Source organism: Calypte anna, chromosome 8, assembly GCF_003957555.1.
Source record: "Calypte anna isolate BGI_N300 chromosome 8, bCalAnn1_v1.p, whole genome shotgun sequence".
Lineage (NCBI taxonomy): Eukaryota > Metazoa > Chordata > Aves > Apodiformes > Trochilidae > Calypte > Calypte anna.
In genome coordinates this window covers 28,635,879-28,654,782 of record NC_044254.1, presented here as the reverse complement: position 1 = coordinate 28,654,782, position 18,904 = coordinate 28,635,879, and the positions used below count along the sequence as shown (strand labels likewise).

The 18,904-nt window shown below is 43.8% G+C and overlaps 1 protein-coding gene across 7 annotated transcripts in view; it reads left to right on the top strand.

Moving 5' to 3' along the window:
- Window positions 1-17,726, top strand: part of DOCK7 (dedicator of cytokinesis 7) — a 97,793-nt gene extending 80,067 nt beyond the window's left edge. For 4 of the 7 annotated variants that reach the window (XM_030455728.1, XM_030455727.1, XM_030455724.1 and 1 more), the window contains 13 exons: window positions 375-527; window positions 1,159-1,317; window positions 1,573-1,673; window positions 2,624-2,816; window positions 3,368-3,511; window positions 4,100-4,231; window positions 10,439-10,573; window positions 11,826-11,915; window positions 12,665-12,901; window positions 13,622-13,765; window positions 14,665-14,771; window positions 15,792-15,959; window positions 17,198-17,726. In XM_030455728.1, the coding sequence (XP_030311588.1) occupies window positions 375-527; window positions 1,159-1,317; window positions 1,573-1,673; window positions 2,624-2,816; window positions 3,368-3,511; window positions 4,100-4,231; window positions 10,439-10,573; window positions 11,826-11,915; window positions 12,665-12,901; window positions 13,622-13,765; window positions 14,665-14,771; window positions 15,792-15,959; window positions 17,198-17,240 (1,806 nt within the window). In that variant the 3' untranslated portion in view covers window positions 17,241-17,726. Of the gene's footprint in view, window positions 1-374; window positions 528-1,158; window positions 1,318-1,572; window positions 1,674-2,623; window positions 2,817-3,367; window positions 3,512-4,099; window positions 4,232-5,223; window positions 5,239-10,438; window positions 10,574-11,825; window positions 11,916-12,664; window positions 12,902-13,621; window positions 13,766-14,664; window positions 14,772-15,791; window positions 15,960-17,197 lie in introns of all 7 variants that reach the window. The other 3 variants (XM_030455721.1, XM_030455726.1, XM_030455723.1) reach the window with 1 other exon arrangement.
- Window positions 17,727-18,904: the final 1,178 nt, after the last annotated feature.

The window sequence follows — 18,904 nt, the reverse complement described above, 5'->3', positions numbered from 1 at the left end:
ATGAGTAGCATCATTAGGGTAGACATTGGGAAGAAATTCTTTATTTGAGGGTGGTGAGGCATTGGAACAGGTTGCCCAAGGAGGTTGTGGATGCCTCGTCCCTGGAGGTGTTGAAGGCCAGGTTGGATGGAGCCTTGAGCAACCTGGGCTGGATGAGAGGTGTCTCTACCCATGTAGGGGGCTTGGAACTAGATGATCTTTAAGGTCCCTTCCAACCTCAACCATTCTATGATTCTCCTCAAAATGAGAGGGTGCTGGACTTCCTCTAATGCACTGACATCAGTGCCAGTGTTTGCTCATTGCTGAGGGTTGCTCTGGCCTTTTTGTTCTCATTCCTCTGTCCAAACACTGATTTCCTCTTTCTTTTTTTCCAGTTCCCTGAGCTGCTGTTTGAAGAAGAGACTGAGCAGTGTGCAGACCTGTGCTTGAGGCTCCTGAGGCACTGCAGCAGCAGCATCAGCACGATACGGTCCCATGCCAGTGCCTCTCTTTACCTTCTGATGAGACAGAACTTTGAGATTGGGAATGTGAGTGTCCTGCCAGACTCTGTTAGGTTGCCACATGTAATCTGGGTTTGGTTTGCTCTCATTATATCTTACTGTGACTCACCCAGAGGCACTTAAAATTACCAAGAAAATTCCCAATTTAACTCTTACAGGAAATCTAACTCTTAGTTGGCATTTTGCAGGTGTATGTGTAGCTGTGTGCTACCAAGTGCTCCTCCAGACATCTTGGTTTGCACTGCTTTGGTTATAGTCACCACAGTGAGCAGCAGAACTGGAGGACCCACTGAGCCCAGGGACTCAGTGAATGATAGCAGGGAGTTCACAGTGACTCCAGTTTTTAGCCTGGACCAAACCAAAAGCAAGTGTTCAGAATTAAGGCTTTATTCATGAGGGTTGAGCGTCATCCTCTTCAGGTTCTTGAGAGCAGGGAGAAAGCAAGAAAACTAAAACTTTTTCAGGATAACTTTCACCTGAAACTAAATAGTGCTGTCATAAGATTATGAAGCCAGAGGTTTATGGTAACCACTGCTCTGTGACAGCCCTTTTCACAAAACCTGTGGAAGAGAGTGCAATGGTCAGAACTCTGATGTTGCAGCAGACCCTTGTGGTATCTCCAGGTTGCTGAAATCCAATAACAATTTCTCTGTTGCAGAACTTTGCCAGGGTCAAAATGCAGGTGACCATGTCTCTGTCATCCCTGGTGGGAACATCCCAGAACTTCAATGAAGAATTCTTGCGACGATCCCTGAAGACTATTTTGACTTATGCTGAAGAAGATCTGGAGCTTAGGGAGACAACGTTTCCTGATCAGGTAAATGAAAATACCACAGGAGAAGTAATGAATAGTTCATTAACAGGCTGTACTTAGACCTCCATCTAGACCTGGAATTTGCATGCAGTCCTTGAACGAGGTACTTTTTAAACTTTTAATCCCCTAAGTAAGTAACATCCAGTCCTTGATTAATTCTGGCAACAAGGTGTTGGTTCAGAGTGACTGTGGTCCTGTCATAGTAGTGTGTAGCTCCATTCCTGTTGCCAGTTCATTACAGCAGTGTTTCTTTTACAGGTCCAGGATCTGGTGTTCAACCTCCATATGATCCTCTCTGACACTGTTAAGATGAAGGAGCATCAGGAAGATCCAGAAATGCTGATTGACCTAATGTACAGGTAGAGTTGCAACCACCACACTGTAGGGACAGTAGGTGTCAGTGCTCCACAAGGTGTTTGAGCAAAGCTCTGCACCTACTACACTTCCTCTCTTTAGAGCACGAGGTATTGTATTGTTGTGAACTTTGAATACTTGTTTTTTATTAGCAATTCATTTTATGTTTAACTTAATCCTGTTGAAAACTGTTTGCCAGGACTCTCAGTTCACCCAAAGCCATTGCAGCTACAATGCTGTTTGGTTTTGGACTCAGATGTTGCACATTTGAGCCCTTACAGAGCTTGATTTTGGACCAGTTCCTGGTCTTACTGCTCATGGACCAATATGTACCTGTCTGTTTTGTTTGCATGTGGCATTGATAGCTTTTGTTTGGCATTTATGCAGCTTTTCTTGGATGAAAGTATCTTCCATTCCCCAGCTGTTTCTATCTTCCATCTGAGTAAAGACAATTCTCCCTGCTTGCACCAGGGAAAACTGAAGGATCCTCCAGGATTTTGCTTGCACAAAAGGCTTCTTGGTGGTGTCCATTTGCAAGACATTCCAGAACCATTTTAAGATCTCAACTACCAAAATCTGTGTTGGTGTCTGCATGAATGATCCTGACAGCTTCTTAAAAGGTGGCAGAGACTTTGTCATAAGCAACCAGGCAGATCTGGTTGTGTGTTCTGATTGCCCCACACCTTTAGCTTACAATTAGTTTCCAGGTGAAGGATGAGCTTTGGTCAGGAGCTTCAGCAGTCACCCAGAGGAGCATTCTGCCTTCAGGCTATAGCTGCAATTGCTTGTCCACCACAAACTGGCTCAGAAACCTATGAAGTTATTTAGGGTAACTTTCCATCTCTATATATTACTGCTTCTCCCTTGTATTTCTAGAGAGCCTAGCATTGAAGAGGGGTTGTTTTTTAACCAGAAGTCATGAAATACTAATCACAGAGGTTTTCTTTTCAATTAGGATTGCCAAGGGCTATCAGAATTCCCCTGACCTGCGCCTGACGTGGCTGCAGAACATGGCTGGGAAGCACTCTGAGAGGAGCAATCATGCTGAGTCAGCCCAGTGCCTGGTCCACTCTGCAGCCTTGGTAGCTGAGTATCTAAGCATGCTGGAAGACAGAAAATACCTCCCTGTAGGGTGTGTTACATTTCAGGTAAGGATTACCCTCTCTGGTGTATTTTTGGGTTTTGTCATCTGCTGAGATACTGAGTAACTTTACATGTACTGTGCCTACCTGCCCATACTGCACTTACTCTGGTTTGGGGAGAATGTGTTAGAGCAGCTTCTGAAAGTCTTTATTTGCAGAATAAAGACTGAGTTCCCTAAGTCTTTACATGCACAGTACAGAGTGAATCCATCTCTTTTTATTTCTCCAGTTAAGTCTTTGATGTGTTTTGTAGTGGGTGCAACTGATCAAAGTGGTTCCCGTGATTAGTAACTTTACTCAGGGCAATACTAAGTTACTCAGTGGAGCAAACAAGCATGTCCTTCACTTTGAATGTGTAGGTAGTCCAGCCCAGTTAGTTTAAGCACGTGCTCGAGTACTGTGTAGGTTCAGAAGGAAATTAAACAAAATGCACAGGAAAGTTGCCTCTTAAGAAACTTTGGGGACTGACTGAAGATCAGCTGGCTTTCAAGGTATTGGGAATTTTGAATGTTGTTTAAACTGAGTCAAAATATTTTACCTGTGTTGTATCTCCTTAGAACATATCTTCTAATGTTTTGGAAGAGTCAGCAGTTTCTGATGATGTTGTATCACCAGATGAAGAAGGTATCTGTTCTGGAAAGTATTTTACAGAAGCTGGTCTGGTGGGATTGCTGGAACAGGCTGCAGCATCTTTCTCCATGGTAGAAGACTTTAATTTCTTTACTTACCTTCTTATAATGCTGGGCAATATAAAGGAGAATGTTTTCTCCATGAGACTTTGTAATTCTATTGTAACCACTTAATTTGCATGAAGCATTGAGAGTTATTAGTGGTAAAAGACAGCTCAGTTTGCTCTCTGGAGTAAACTGCAGAGAATGGGATCTGGGACCAAGAGTTGGAGGTAGAAGTCACTTAGGTTGAAGATGCACAAGACAGAACAAGCTGTACAGTGCCCATAGCATCCAAATTTAATTTCCATGGATTCAGTTAGGATCCTATATAGCTTTTTGAGCTCTTGTGCATATATCCATCCAAATACCTCAGTTTTGATTCTGTTAATAATCTCATTTCTTAGTGGCAATGTGTAATGTAGTAGGCTCCTGATTCCAAAGGTGACTGGGGATTTGGTTGTACTCATGTATGTGTAGATTTTAAGAAAAGGTGGTGATTACATCACAGTGCCACCTTTTAGTTTTGGAGGTTTCTAATTTAAATGCTGTTAGTATGTATCACTGTTGCTGTTGAACTGATGACTTGATGGAGCAATCTGATGGACCTTATTTTTGTAGGCTGGCATGTATGAAGCAGTTAATGAGGTTTACAAAGTCCTTATTCCTATTCATGAAGCTAATAGAGATGCCAAGAAGCTGTCTACTATTCATGGTAAACTTCAAGAAGCATTCAGCAAGATTGTTCATCAGGTAATGATTTGAATTTTCAGCTGCACTGTGAATTGTAGAGCAACTTGAAGCTCAGTGCAAATAAAAAATACCTCTTAAGGAAAAAAGATTTAAATCAGGTTATGTCAGAATTGTCAAATGATGATCCACAGTAAATGCAAGGATCACTAACAGGATTTTTTCTCTCTGGACATTTAACATGAGAGAATATGACACACCAAGTTTCATTGTAACTTCAGAAATACCCAGGAGTTAAAAATTCCAGTCATCTCTCAGTTTATCCATGCAGATGTTACTTTAATCTGTGTTTTGCATGCTGGGAAAAACTACTGTATCTTGCCTTTAGCCTGGTAGGTAACGTTCAGAAATGTTGGGGTTGTATTTGTCTGTTTGTATGGTGGATCAATAATTGAAGGAACCTTTCTAAACTTAGATGGTGCCAAACCCACCAGCTTAAGGTGCTGAGCATTTGTTAAAAGACCCCAGAAGTTACCAACCTTCACAAAGCTCAGCTGACCTCAACCAAGCACTTGGCAGCTCCCAAGAGGACATGGTACCTATTCAGAGAGGCCAGCTGGGTCCTGTCTTTCTGTCAGGGCAGCCATGCACTTGGCAGACCCTCCTTCAGTATGTGCCAGTGCTACTCCAGCCCTTCAATCAGCTTTCTGGCCATGGGCTGCTGGGGCCATCATTTGCCTGCTGGTGTGATCACCCTTATGCTGCCATCAGCTCCTCTGTCAGTCAGTGCGGGGATTTCAGAGGATACAGCTGAGGGTTTGGTGGTTTCCTCTGTGTTCTGAGCTTGCCAACCTCCTGAGGTTGTATAAACCAGTGGAGGACAAGCACTGAGTGTCATTCTGGGCCAGAGAAGGCTGTTTTGGATTCATGATGATGTATAATCATTGAAACCATTTCAGGTTTATGCTGCCTTACATTGATGGTCATGTTTTGGCCTGTGAAACATTATTTTTTTTTGTTTCTGTGACACGCACTTTTTACTTTTTATTACACAGAGTACTGGCTGGGAGGTAGGTAACTCCATTTTAGTTAGTAAAGAACACTAATAGAGTTTTTCAGATGACTCACGCCAATGCTTGCCCACATGTGCTAGTTGTGGGTATTTCTGTTGCTGTCTGCTGTTAAAACAATTCATTAACCAAAGAAATACCAATAAACTGATCGTGGTTCTCGTAGGAAATCCTTCAAAAGAAGCTGTAGGTAGTGCATGGATGCTGACATGTTCCACTAATGAGGTTCTTTGGTGAATGAGCCACTATATCATCACTAGTTTGTTTTTACAATTTGTTTATATTTCTTTTCATCAGCATTGACACAGAATATCATCCCTTCATATCATATTTTCACCCCATCCACAGGGGTCGATTTAAGCAATAATGCTCAGAGGTTCTGAAACACAAACCTGGTGGTACTGCACCTGCAGGCCCTGTCTCAGAGGACAGGCTGCTTCATTCTGTTCCTTTGATTTTGTTATGTAGCTGTGGATCTGGCAGTAAAATTGCTCAGTTGCTGTGTTAACTGCAGTAAGTTTTGCTGCTTTCATTTTGGTAGAGGCTGCTTGCTCACAGTACTACCAGGGAAACCATGAGAACCACACACATTTAGATGAAAACCAGGCAAAGCTTCATCCACAGTCACACACACACCACAGTTTGGTAACTTGGGCCCTGGTCCAGTCCACACAATGCATTACATGAGTCTCAAGAAGAATTTTAGAAGAAATTTTCAGTGTTTTTGTAGTATGAGGGCACATGATTTGCTTAGTCTTCAGCTGTCCTTTGCTTTTCTGTCAGTAAGTACGGGCCGCCTCACTCTCATCTTTGCACCACAAGAGAGCTTTTAAGTCCACACATCCCAAACTGGGGCCAAGAACCAGGTTCTTGTGCATGTTGAGATGCAAATAATTTGGGCTGATGATGTCTGAACGTGTGTTTTAATTCTGGCCTAGCAAGAAATCAAACTCAGTAGCTTAAAAGTAACCCCTGAGGCTGAAGGTCTGGCCCTGTAAATCCTTTGCTTGTTCCTGTGAAAAGTCCTGGCAGAGGAGGCAGCACAGAGTACACGTCCTAGGAGTGTAAATGGTCTTTCTTGGATAGCAAACAAAATTTGAAGGCCTGTGAGCATCTATTTTGATTAGTCTGCCCCTAAATCGACCCCTGAAGACAAATCCTGTCATTGGTTATGATTCTAACATCACTCAGTCATGTTTTACTGCATGGTAAAAGACACCCATGGTTTCTGTTCTCGTCTGTCGTCGTGCTCCTTCATTGCCACACTTTTCTGATCCTTGTGCTTTGTAGCTTTCAGATTTGTTGCATGTTTTGCCCTTTTCCCTTATGTTAAGTACCTTAATTGATGCTCACCCTTTTTTATTTTAAAGTTTATTTGCTGCCAATTTGCCGCTTGTTTGTTTTTTGGAAATTCCCTAATTAAATACTTTCTGTTTTCTCCTCTGTCGCCCTGGTTGCTGACCCTCCTCCCCACTCTTACTATTGTCTGTTGTGGTAAGTTCCTACTTGTGGAAATTTTTTTCCCCTTCCCTTTCTCTTTTGTTTGTTATTTTTTTTCCCCTTTTTTGGTTTTTTTCTGTTTTGTTTTACACTGTGGATACCCTGATTTTGTTTTACCAAAGAGCTATGCCAACAGCAGCACCACCTCCCCTCATGTCCCAAGGAAATTGGTATTGCCAACTGAAGCAATCCTGAGTCTTGTACCAGTGCATTTTTGAGACCTGCTTAAACATGTCAAGTGGTGGGTTTTTCACCTTGCATCTTTGTTCATGGAATAAATGTCAAATTGAGTCTTTTTATTTACTTTCCAGTTAAGAAAGTTGATAGGAAAAAAATAAAACAACTTTTCATGCTATGCCATGAGAATTTAAAAATTCCTTTTGAAGTAATGCTGGGTGAGGTTGCCATGGAATAACAGGACTCCAGGAGCTGTTACTTTCACAAAAAAAATGAATATTGAAAGACTTGCAATAGTTGGCAACACTGCAAAGGACCTTGGGTTAAAATTAAGCAAGAAAATAATTATGCTGAGTTTGGTAAAGATGGTTGGATTTTGCATCCTGCAGGGTGTGTATGAAGGAGTTACTTTTATTTCTTCATACTTGGGACTGACTTTGCCCTCTTAATCTTGGTGAAAAAAGCAGATCACTCTGGGATCTTGATTTTTCCAATGTTGTTGGCAAAGCTTTTTGTGTGCGTGCAAGAGATAACTCTTAAAACTTTATTCCCAGCAATTTTGAGAGGTATTTACCATGCATAATAACAAATCATGAACCTTCATAAATCATGATGGCTGTTATCTGCTCTGCCAACTCTGTGATGGCTATTCAGTGTTCACCTTCATTCTCTTCTCCTCCCGAAGACCTATTATTTTTTTATAAAATAATAGGAGATAAAATGCTTTTAATTAATTTCTCCCTCATATCTGCATTTTTAGCTCTTTTCAGAAACAAGACCATGGAGTATTTTTAAGTGGGTTTTTTGTTTATTTTCAGTACTTTGAGTAGATAGACATTTCAATTAAGAGGGCCTTGTCTAGACCCATCTAATGTTCTTAACATCAGGCAAGAAATGGAGCTCTCCTGATCTCAGGGAGCTGATAGCTACTGAGTGTCCAGGTGAGGTAGGGAGCAGCCTGTCCATGTTTGCCCAGAGTGTTTTTCCAGGAACAAATCCCTCAATGTTTGTCACAACGTTTTGTGGCTGATGGATCCAGAACTTTGTGAGGAGATGTCTCTGTCACCTCAGGGGCTAACCCCTGCTCCTCACTGCCAGCTTTTCTCCCTGGGGTGCTGATGACAACTTGAGTGCCAGCAGCTGGATTTATCAGGAGCAGCCAGTTACAGATGGTCTTCATGACAATGAATCAAATTCCTGAATTGAGAGGTGCCTTCACTTGGGGGTTCTGGGTCTCACCAGGCTTCCCTGCTGCTGCCACTCCTGGGACTTCCCAATGTCCCACTGCTCTTACTTTATACATTTAGAAAATGCCACCAGAACTCTTTGTTAATTGATGCTGATCAACAGACAGCATTTTTTTCCTCACTTGCTGTTATTTTTTTTTATAGCAACATAAGTGAAAGTTGCTGGTGACAAATAGCTGTCTGGGCAGATGTCCACACTGCAGATACCTTGTAGGGATCAGGTTCTGCAAGTGTTTTATCCCCTGAAAGTCACTCACCAAGGTAGGAATTAGAAAAGCAGCAGTGTCTCCTCCATCTCTGGGGCCTGTGGGTTGAGGACAGATCCCACCAGCTTCCACCTGGAGTACACACAAACCCCATGGAAAGTTTGGGAAGATGTTTTGGGAACAGGCCTGTTCCCCTTGGGCAGACATGATGCTGCCTTGGGAAGTGCTTTGGGAATGGGTATCAGTCTTCTGCCTATATCATTGAGATTACATTGAAAAAATTATTACCACAGGAAGATGGAAGCATTGGGTGTTGAGGGATTTTAGTGTGGGTAATACTGTCCAAAGTGGTGGCTTGGAAAAGGTAGTGATGAAGGATTCAATGGGCTGCTCAATCCTGGATGAGTCCAGAGGGATGGGGACAGGAGAAAGATGGGGAGTCCAAGGAAGCAGCAACCAGGTGTTGCCAGGTGGCACTTCCAGTGAAGCAGTAATAGCTTTGCAGCTGGGGACACAGCCAAAACCTTGTCATCTGCCCTGGGGGTACTGCAGGACAGCCCCTCTCTAGAGAAGGGGTGCTTGGAAAGCTGGGCTGGAACCAGAGCTCCAGAGAGCCACCTATGAGCAACTTGGTGTGTGACTCCTTGCTTGCCTGAGCTGGTGCATGTGGCTGTGCTCACACCAGAGCAGGTGATTAATTGGGATCTGTGGATGTCCCACAGTAGAGCCAAGCTGTGGCCTGTGTGTATCAAGCCAGGCTCTGCTGGGCATCTCTGAGCTGGGTCTCAGTGAGCTTTGAGGTGAGAAGCAGCCAAAAAAGCAACATCACATCCTGGCTGTGCCTTGCTGTGATGCCCCAGGTTCCTCCAGGTTCCTCCAGGCCAGGAGGAAGCAGTGGCTTGCCATGACAGTGTTTTTATCAGTCTCTTCAGATTGCCCAAGGGTTGTTTTTTGTTTTTTTTTTTTAATTATTTTAGTTTGGCTTGTTTATCCTCTTTGCCTTCTGTAGATTGTGTTCACCATCACCATGAGAGCTCAGTTTTGCCATAACAAAATACTAAAAAAATAATACATGGCAGCCAGGACATCTGTAGCTGCTGGTTGAAACCTAACACTAGCCCAGATTCAGAAACATTGAGCCTTATATACTACATCACACTTTCATGAGAGTAAAGGTGAACATTTTAGACTTTCTCACTGAAAAGCATTTCTGGTTTGTGCATGCAGCGTGAGTTGTTTGGTTTGTTTTTTTTTAACAAAACCAATGGTGTGATTACTTCTTAAAGCATTTTTCTTCTCTCTCTTTCTCTCTCTTAATCAGATATTTTTGTTACTTTTCCAGCAAAAAAAAAAAAAAAGAATCTTTCTTGTTTCTCTACTTTTATTGCATTTCTGGGCCAAATTCACCACTGGCTGAAGTGGAAGCAGGTACATGACACAGTGGGTTGCATCTGCTTTCACCAGGAGTGACTTTGGCCCCTTCTACTAGGTATTAGTTACTAGAAGAGAATATTAACACCTTCCAGTTGATGTGCTTTTTAAAAAAGGACTTATGGGGGTGTGTGTGTGAGTGCACTGGACATTGACTTCAGCCCAATCCTGCAATTACTTGGGAGTGGATGATGTGGGTAATTTTCAGGGGTTTGTGTGTGATACCCTCTCTGCCTGCTGCAGGCTAAGGGGTTTGCATGGAGTTTGGAGAGCCTGAAATAATTACCCAAATGCAGACTCTTGCATTTGACTGCTCCTCAGAGAGATCCAACACCCCCAGGCTCCTCCCAAGGTGGGAAAAGTCATTGCAGGGTTGGGCTGATGGTCACAACTGATCCTTATAATTACCATGTTGGTTTATAATCCCATTGCAGTGTTTGCTGCTAAATGTATTCATGCTGAGTTCTAGGTGTGTTTTTCTTGCCCTTCTTTCTTTCTGTTTTGTTGGTTGTTTTTTTTTCCTCCTTGTCTTTTTAATTTCTTTCTTCTTTTGCATAACTTCAGGAGCCCTGCCTGCAGCTGTGCTTGGGGGTGTGCATGTTTCCCCACTGGAATAACCTGTTGTTTCTCCAAACTTAGGATGGGAAGAGGATGTTTGGCACCTACTTCCGAGTTGGTTTTTATGGAACGAAATTTGGAGACCTGGATGAGCAAGAGTTTGTGTACAAGGAACCTGCCATAACCAAGTTAGCAGAAATTTCCCATCGGCTGGAGGTGAGATGGTTGTGGCTGACCTCAGATCCTGTCTGTGGGTTGTGGATTAACTGCTGTGCAGCAGTTACTTGGGTAAAACCATCCCTGTGCCTCCTGGAAGCAAATCTGAGCTTAGAGAAAGTCTCTTGGCACAAGAGTTTGCAGAGCCCTATGCACTGACCCAGAGCTGGGCCTGATGGCTTCTGTCTTCTTGCTGGTGCCACCTCTGCAGGAGGAATGCAGGGAGAGGAGCCCCAGAGGTTTCCCCTTCTCATTCCCATGATCATCTGAGAGTTTGTGGCATATGGCACTGTGTTTCCATTTCTCTCCAGCTGCCTGATGTAAATGGGATGACCTGGGCTTGAAAAAATGTTGGGATGCCTTTACAGGATCTGACTGCCAGAAAGCATTGCATTTTGCTGTCATTTTGTTACCTTCACATCATATTCCTCTGTCCTAGAGGCTGAACCCTCTTGAGGTGGCTGAATTTCAGAGTCTCTCAAGTGGGAAAACCCAGGGCTGAAGTTTCTTTCAGCTGTGAACAAACAAAGGCAACTTCGATTATCCAACTGGGGCTGGGGTGCAGCTCCAGGTACCACCCAGCCATCACCTCTACCTCGTAATGGACTGTCTGGCCTGCTTGTGTGCCAGCTAACCTGGGCTAGATAATGCCTTAACACAATTTAGGGGACATCATGGGTTGGAGACAGTTCCCAGTAAGCACTGAGGAGAGATGAGTCCATCTCCAGTGGGAGAGGACGAGCAGCCTGGCTCTGGGCTGGGCCATGCTACTTGTTCGTAGGGCCAGAGGGCAAACCCAGCCCTGATTTATTTGCTAGAACAGATCTGATGTCACATTGTGGCTCACAACAATGCAGCAGCTGAAAGCCACTGTGTTGTTTGAGGTTTAGGCTGATGAAGCTGAGTTCAGAACTCAGCCATTCACCAGCTGCTTGGATGTGGCACCTGATTTCCAGGCAGATCCCCGCTTGCGCTTCAGCTCACAGACACACAGCCAGCTCAAAGGGCTCGTTCAGAACCGGGCAGCATGGGTTGGTTGGAAGGCCCCCAAAGTTCTCCTGCCTTCCAGGGCCTCAGGCTTGTTTTCCCCTCTCACCCCTGGAATGTGACCCATTTAATTCTCCTGGATTCAGCAGATCACATTCAGCCCCATCACAGCAACTGTTGAAGGCATGTGGAGCGTCACCTCCAACCCCCATGTCTGAGGGCTGCATTTGGTGGTGGCTTTCAGTGCCTTTGCTCTTGATTGTAGGGATTTTATGGAGAACGGTTTGGTGAAGATGTGCTTGAAGTGATCAAGGACTCAAACCCTGTGGACAAATGTAAACTGGATCCTAACAAGGTAAGAACACCAAGAGCAGGTTCAGGAGAGCTGCTTCTCAGCATGGTGCAAACCCAGTGGAACAAATCCTGCTCTGAATGACAGAATGATCAGAACTGGAAGGGACCTCTTGGGATCATCCAGTCCAACTCTCCCACTAAAGCAGGATCACCCAGAGCACATCACACAGGACCCATCCAGGGTGGGGGTTGAGTATCTCCAGAGAAGGGGACTCTACACCCTCCCTGGGTAGTCTGTGCCACTGACCTGCCACCCTCATAGTAAAGAAGTTTTTTCTTACATTTAAACGGAACTTCCTATGTTCCAGCTTGTGCCCATTGCCCCTCATCCTGTCACTGGGAGCTACTGAGAAGAGTCAGGCTCCATCTTCCTTGCACCCACCCTTTAGATACTTGTAGACATTAACAAGATCTCCCCTCAGCCTTCCCCAGGCTCAAGAGTCCCAGCTCTCTCAGCCTCTCCTCATCAGGGAGATGCTCCAATCCCCCACTCATCTCTGTTGCCCTCCACTGGACGCTCTCCAGCCGTTCCCTCTCTCTTGAACCAAATCTCACTGAGTAGGTGAGGAAACCCACATCTTGTGGCTGCTTGGGGTGAGAGCTGTAGAAAACCGTCCTGGTTTAGCATGAGCCATTTTCTTCCCAGCCCTTGCAGTGGCTGGTGGGAAGGGAGGAGATGAGATGAGAGGACACCAGAAGCCCAGGCTGCATTTCTCTTTCTCTCTACCTCACCTGCGTTCCTCCCCTCAGGCCTACATCCAGATAACCTATGTGGAGCCCTATTTTGACACCTATGAGATGAAGGACAGGATAACTTACTTTGACAAGAACTACAACCTGAGGCGTTTCATGTACTGCACCCCCTTCACGCTGGACGGCCGGGCCCACGGGGAGCTGCACGAGCAGTTCAAGCGCAAAACCATCCTCACCACCTCCCACGCCTTCCCTTACATTAAAACCAGGATAAATGTCATCCACAAAGAGGAGGTGAGGCCCGGGATCTCGGGGGGCTTCCCTGCTGTTTGAAGGGAAATAGTGCCCAGGACTAAAGGATGGTGCTGGAACCATCGCCTTGTGTGCTGCTGTACGTGCCGTTGGATAGCACAGGCACGACCCTGCACACCCTCACCTGGGTACAGATGTGTCCTCCTGGCCATCAGTTGTCACCAAATTTCCCCTCTCTGTGTTAAAGGTGCAGAAAAGCAGGGGGTGAGGGCAGGCAGCTCCATCATGAGCTGCTCTGGCTGGCCACTGTGGGACTCTGCATGAGACCCCTTCATCTTGGTTTTAAGAATGGTTGGACTTTTCCCTGCTCCTCTGAAAAAAATCCATTTCTGGTGAAAAATTTCATACCTTTCCCTGTGAAAAATACGTTTTCATGAGAGATGGGGAATCTGTGGGTGTTTAGGTGCTGTCATAATGCTATAACCCTGGGTAGTTGGTTGCAGTGACCACAAAGAGAGTCTGCCTGCTCTTGAAGCAATCTCAGCAAGCTCTTGTGCACCCAGGTGTAGAAAGACATTTAAAAATCAAACTTTTTCCTGATGTTTTTAGTACAAGACTGTGAGGGAATGTTACTAAAGTGTCACTGTGTTAACTGTCAGTCATATTGGTGTCTTCCACCACCAAAGTGGTGTTTCTGAAAGCCTGTGTCTGGCTGACAGCCTCAACAATAACAATCATCCTCTGTTCTGGCTGCTTGCTTAGATCATTTTGACACCCATTGAAGTTGCCATAGAGGATATGCAGAAGAAAACCCAGGAATTAGCTTTTGCAACCCATCAAGACCCTGCGGATCCAAAGATGCTGCAGATGGTGCTGCAAGGATCAGTAGGTACCACAGTGAATCAGGTGAGGATCACTGGGTCAACTGGAGACACTGGGGTAGTGCCCATCACTCAGCACAGTGAATGCTCAGTGTCAGGACTTATTTCTTAATTACCTTGGATTTTTTTTTCTCTGTTTAATCTGTGGGATCTGTGTGAAGTCACTGCTGGGTCTAGACTGGGTGCTCTCAGTCACTTTGCCATTTGAGTCCTGAAAATGCAGTTAGATCTGGAAAGTGGCTGAAAAGAGCCACCCCTCCTCCCTCAGTTATTTGCTCCTTCCTGGCATTCCCAGTTGTTTCTGCCTGCCTCTCCTTTCTTAAAAAAAAGAGGTTTTATTAGTTTCCCTTTAGTTAAGCCAGGCTCTGGTGGGTGGAAGTAGGATTGTGTCCTGCAATGGTTTGTGAGCAAAATGGAAAGCAAAATGAGTGAATGAAGGAAAAACTGAGGGAGTGTGAGTAAAGCTCTACTCATACACCAGATGGAAAAAAAATCTGCTTGAAGTTCTGTGTTGAGTTTGCAGTTCTGGCAAACACTTCATTGGTTCTGTCTGCATTGTTTAAACTTTGTCTTAGCCATGAGTTGAGCAAACTTTGTCAAGAGTCCTTATAAGAGAGAACAAATGCACAATCTGTGCATTTTCTCACACTCTTTTCCAAAAGCAGAGTTCTATTAAAACAAAACAAAACAAAAAAAACCCTAAACCCAAACCAACATAATCCCCAAGCAATGAATTAAAAGAGATTCAGTTGTCATGTTTCATGATTTATGCCAGATTTACCAGCTGCAATTCTTCATAATTGATGTATTCTGTAAGGAAATGTTGCATTTAAGGATGTTTCTATGTGCAGGAAGACTCTCCAGTGACTGGATATGACAGATGGCTCTGAGAAACTTAACTTGTTTTCTCTTCTGCTCCTAAAGGGACCATTAGAAGTTGCACAGGTTTTCTTGTCTGAAATTCCCAATGATCCAAAGCTCTTCAGACATCATAACAAACTGCGGCTCTGTTTCAAAGACTTCACAAAAAGGTATGGAGTATTGTCTTCAAACTGCCTGACAGATGCAGCTGTTGCTGCCACATCAGGCAGGATCATGTACAGTTAACACAGGGAGTATTCATGTCCTAATTCCATCTGCCCTGTTCCCAAATGCAGCTTAACCCTCAGCTACCTGTTTGGCTCCCTGTTTCTCAGGTTCATGACTTCAGTCAGATCAAGTGGCTGAAGTCGTTTGGCTTTGCTGTTAATCAGGAATGAATTATTGATCATAGCTCAGTTCCTGTGTTGGAGAGTACAACTAGCCAGGCTGGCCCAAGTGAACTCACAGCTTGGCAGGGTCAGGAGAAACTCCTGAACTGTCCAGGGGATTTAATTTCCTTGTGAAGTGAATTTCTCCAAAGGAAGTGGAAGCAGAAGCAGGCTGGCACGATTCTCTCAAGAAATGTGCTGGCTATTCAGCTTTCCTTTTGAGCAATGCAAACAGCAGTCTCAGTCCAGCACCAAGGTCAAAAAAATGAATAAATGTATAATTGGATAAAAATATTTGAAGAAAATAGATCAGTGGCACTGTAGATTTCCCATCTGAAATAAGCAGCATTGATGATACAGTTCTTTTCATACTCTGTTTAAATTACATCTTTGCAAGGTGAAGAGTTCCTGATGAACATCTCATAGTCTGCTATTTATTAATCTTTCCTGGGGACAGCAGTAGATCTATCCATCTTTAAATCCTCTTGGACTGCAAGTGGCTGTGCAGAGATCAGCTTTTCATTTCTCCTTGGAGAGGATAAACTGGAGAGTAAATTAAAATGAAAAAGGAGTTGTCACTCTGGAAGTGAAATGGAAATTGGAAATATGACACCTTCCCCATCGACACAGAGCAGTTTAGCTGAGTCTTTATTACCCAAAAGACAAGCTAGAGAAGGATATTGTGTGTCACCCCAGTAGAACAGAATGATTATTTTTTTTTTTGTACTATTAGATGAACAAGTCTGTAGCAAGCAGGTCCTTTTTTTACGTGCCCAAGTTTCAAAGACTTTTCTTTTCTAGATGTGAAGATGCTCTGAGGAAGAACAAGAGCCTGATTGGTCCAGACCAGAAGGAGTACCAGCGAGAACTTGAAAGGAACTATCACAGGCTGAAGGAAGCTCTCCAACCTTTGATAAACAGAAAGATCCCCCAGTTGTATAAGGCAGTGCTGCCGGTCACTTGCCACAGGTGGATATTTGATTTTACTCTTCCAGCAGAGATAATGAGGGGGTAAAACTGGGGATTGGGCTGTTTGATATTCCTGGTGAACATGTCACACCCGTTTTTCAATTATGGCTCTTTTGGCTGAGTTCACCCCATTCCCTTTCTGCCCTGCCTCAGAGCACATCCTCTTCCCAGCAGAAATGGTAGGTGGTATTTGCAGTGGTCCCTTTTGGTCCTCATCTATAAGAATTTTTTTTTTTTTCATCCTACATCCCATTCTTTTTAGATTCAAAACCACCCTCAGGGTGGCAGGACTTTGCCACTTGTTTGTTCCCAGTAAAACTGGGATGGGGAGCTCCAGGGACAGGCAGGGTGGAAAAACAGTTGGTGTCTTCTGTGCTGGAAGACTGATAAGCTGCCGTCTGGGATTTTTCTTCATCTGCAGTGAGAATGAACATAAAAGCCCCACTGAGAATGTGCTTTTAACAACAGACCTTTTAGGAGGTTTGTGTGAATGTGTGGGCTTTTGGTTTAGGAGAATACAGCCCTGGTTTTGAACCTCTCCTCATCCAAGTGTTGTTCAGAGGTAGAGAACAATGGGGAGCATAAAAAATGTTGTGAAAAGAGAAACTTGACATTATAAAAAGAGCAAGACTTAGTGCTGGCTGCAGAAGGCAGTGAGTGCTCCTAGCTCACACAGCAGAGCTCAGCCCTGTTTCTGCAGCTGAATTTGATGCATCTCTCTGCTGAATGCTGCAGAGGTGGCCTGGCCTCACTGCCCAGGCTCAGGACATTCAAAGCTCTCTCCAGACTATGCAGGGCTCTGCTGGAGCTGGGTTATTCTAGCTGAGGGTGGTGCTGGTGCTTCCCTCCCTCAAAAAGCATTTTTGTCAGGGTGTTCATTTTCTAATCTTATGAAATTCAGCCTGTGCAGGGAGTCTTAACAGAGATATTCCAGGTAAATCCCAACGAGAGATTTATTTGAAAGACCTGAGCAAGGTTTCAGTTGTGCAGATGGTTTGTGCTGCTTCTCTGTGTCCCCATGAAGTCAGCTCTCAGGTCAGCAAACCTTGGGCAATGAAACTAACCCAGACCCAAACCCAAATAATTTGAAAAGCAGTATGTTGGTGTCAGTGGACTTAACTTTTGTAGTTGCCAGCTGTAGAAAACACTGGAAATCAAGTGCAGAGTCATTCATGATGAGGCTTCTTCTATTTCATCATGGAAAACATGAGCTCATCATTGTATTTTCTCTCCCTCAGAGACTCCTTCAGCAGGATGAGCCTTCGCAAAATGGATATCTAAACGAGTTAAAAACCAAAATCATAAAAAAAAAAAAAAGCACTTAAAATTAAGGTTTTGAAAAGAAAGAGCCTTGTTATCAGCGCTGGGAATCAAAGAAGTTTTATTGTGAAATAAAACTTGGACTTCATCCTGGACATCCCACACACCTCTTCCTCCATCAAAGTGTTCAGTGGCCAAAAATCATTCTGAATTGTCAAATGTAGACTTATAAATGTTTAAAAGAAAAAAAAAATCATGGCAGTGGTATCCAGAGTATTGGTGACAAGCTGTAAACTTACCTGTTTTTTAAGGCATTTTTATGACTCAAAGGTACACTAAAGGCATTTACCTTTATTTATAGCATTACCTAATGTTAAATTTATTTACTTTTAGTTCATATATTTAATTTATATTAGGACCATACGCAAATGCATTTTTCAAGTTTTTAATGTAGTGATGATGGTTATTTTGATGGTACTATTAAATATGTGAATGTTTACACTTTAATTCCCTGTGCATTGGACTTCAGAGCTCCCCATCCTTGGGAAAAAAGGTTCAGAGAAAGGTAAGTCTTACACTAACACTTCTTAACCAAGCAGTGACTTTTTTACTATCCCCATCCTTTTTTCTTTGTAACTCTGAGTGTGAATTGCTGTGAAGAAAAACAATTCCATCTGAAGCCTTCAGAAGAATCAAGGCACACCCTAATTTACCACTTTACCTCCTTCAGTACCAGTAGAGCAGTTTGAGAATGGCTGCTGTGTGTTCACACGGTCATTTCCACCAGCTAGGAAGTCCAAACTGCAGTTACCTCTTCAAAACTTTCATGCAGTTTGTAGATTACTTTTTTGTGTCCCTTTTTCAATTAAAAATAATTTAACTGGGGAAGAGAACATAAATGATCACATAGTTTTAAGTTACAAGCTTACATAAATAGTGTTCTTACTCATGTAAAGCAAAACATCTGTTTTCCAGCAGTTATTTTGGTGGCTAGCACAGCACTTCAAGGAAACATCAGAATTGGAGCTGAGTACACAACTCCTAAATCTGGTCCCTTCTATTATTCCTCTCTGGAGTGAACAAGGTCCCTTGGAAGAGGTGGTAGGTGATTAAACACAAGCTTGGTCTCACTCTAAATACCTAAAAATACACACATATTTCCATATATACATGTGTATATATATAAATCAAATTCTATAAATGTACTTTCATATGTGTGTGTATATATATATATATTAGGAAATAGTTGTTTTGTACATGAGCTTTTAAGATAGCAAACAACCATATGGCATTGCTTGCAGTTTCTGAGCATTTGGCTTTTCAAACCTAAAAAGGTTTTTACCTTGACTTCTAACACCCACTTCCCTGTGTGTTAGAAGGTGCTGGGGGGATGGGGTTCTTCAGGGTTTCCCCCCATGATTTTAGCACCCATAGTTGCAGCAAGTGCCCACCCTTCTGCATCAGCAGGGAGGAGTGGGGGGTAGGGAGGGTGCTTTTTATTCTGGCTAGTAATTTCAGGGGGGGGCTGGTTGGTAGCCAGGTGGGGTGGTAGCAGGATGGTTGCCCTCCTCCTGAGCAGGGCTGGAGGGGTGGCAGGGCCAGGAGCCACCATGGGCTCCAGGTGTGTGGGATGGCACCCAGAGGGATGGATGGCACCAGGGGAGGTGCTGACACTTTCTCCAATG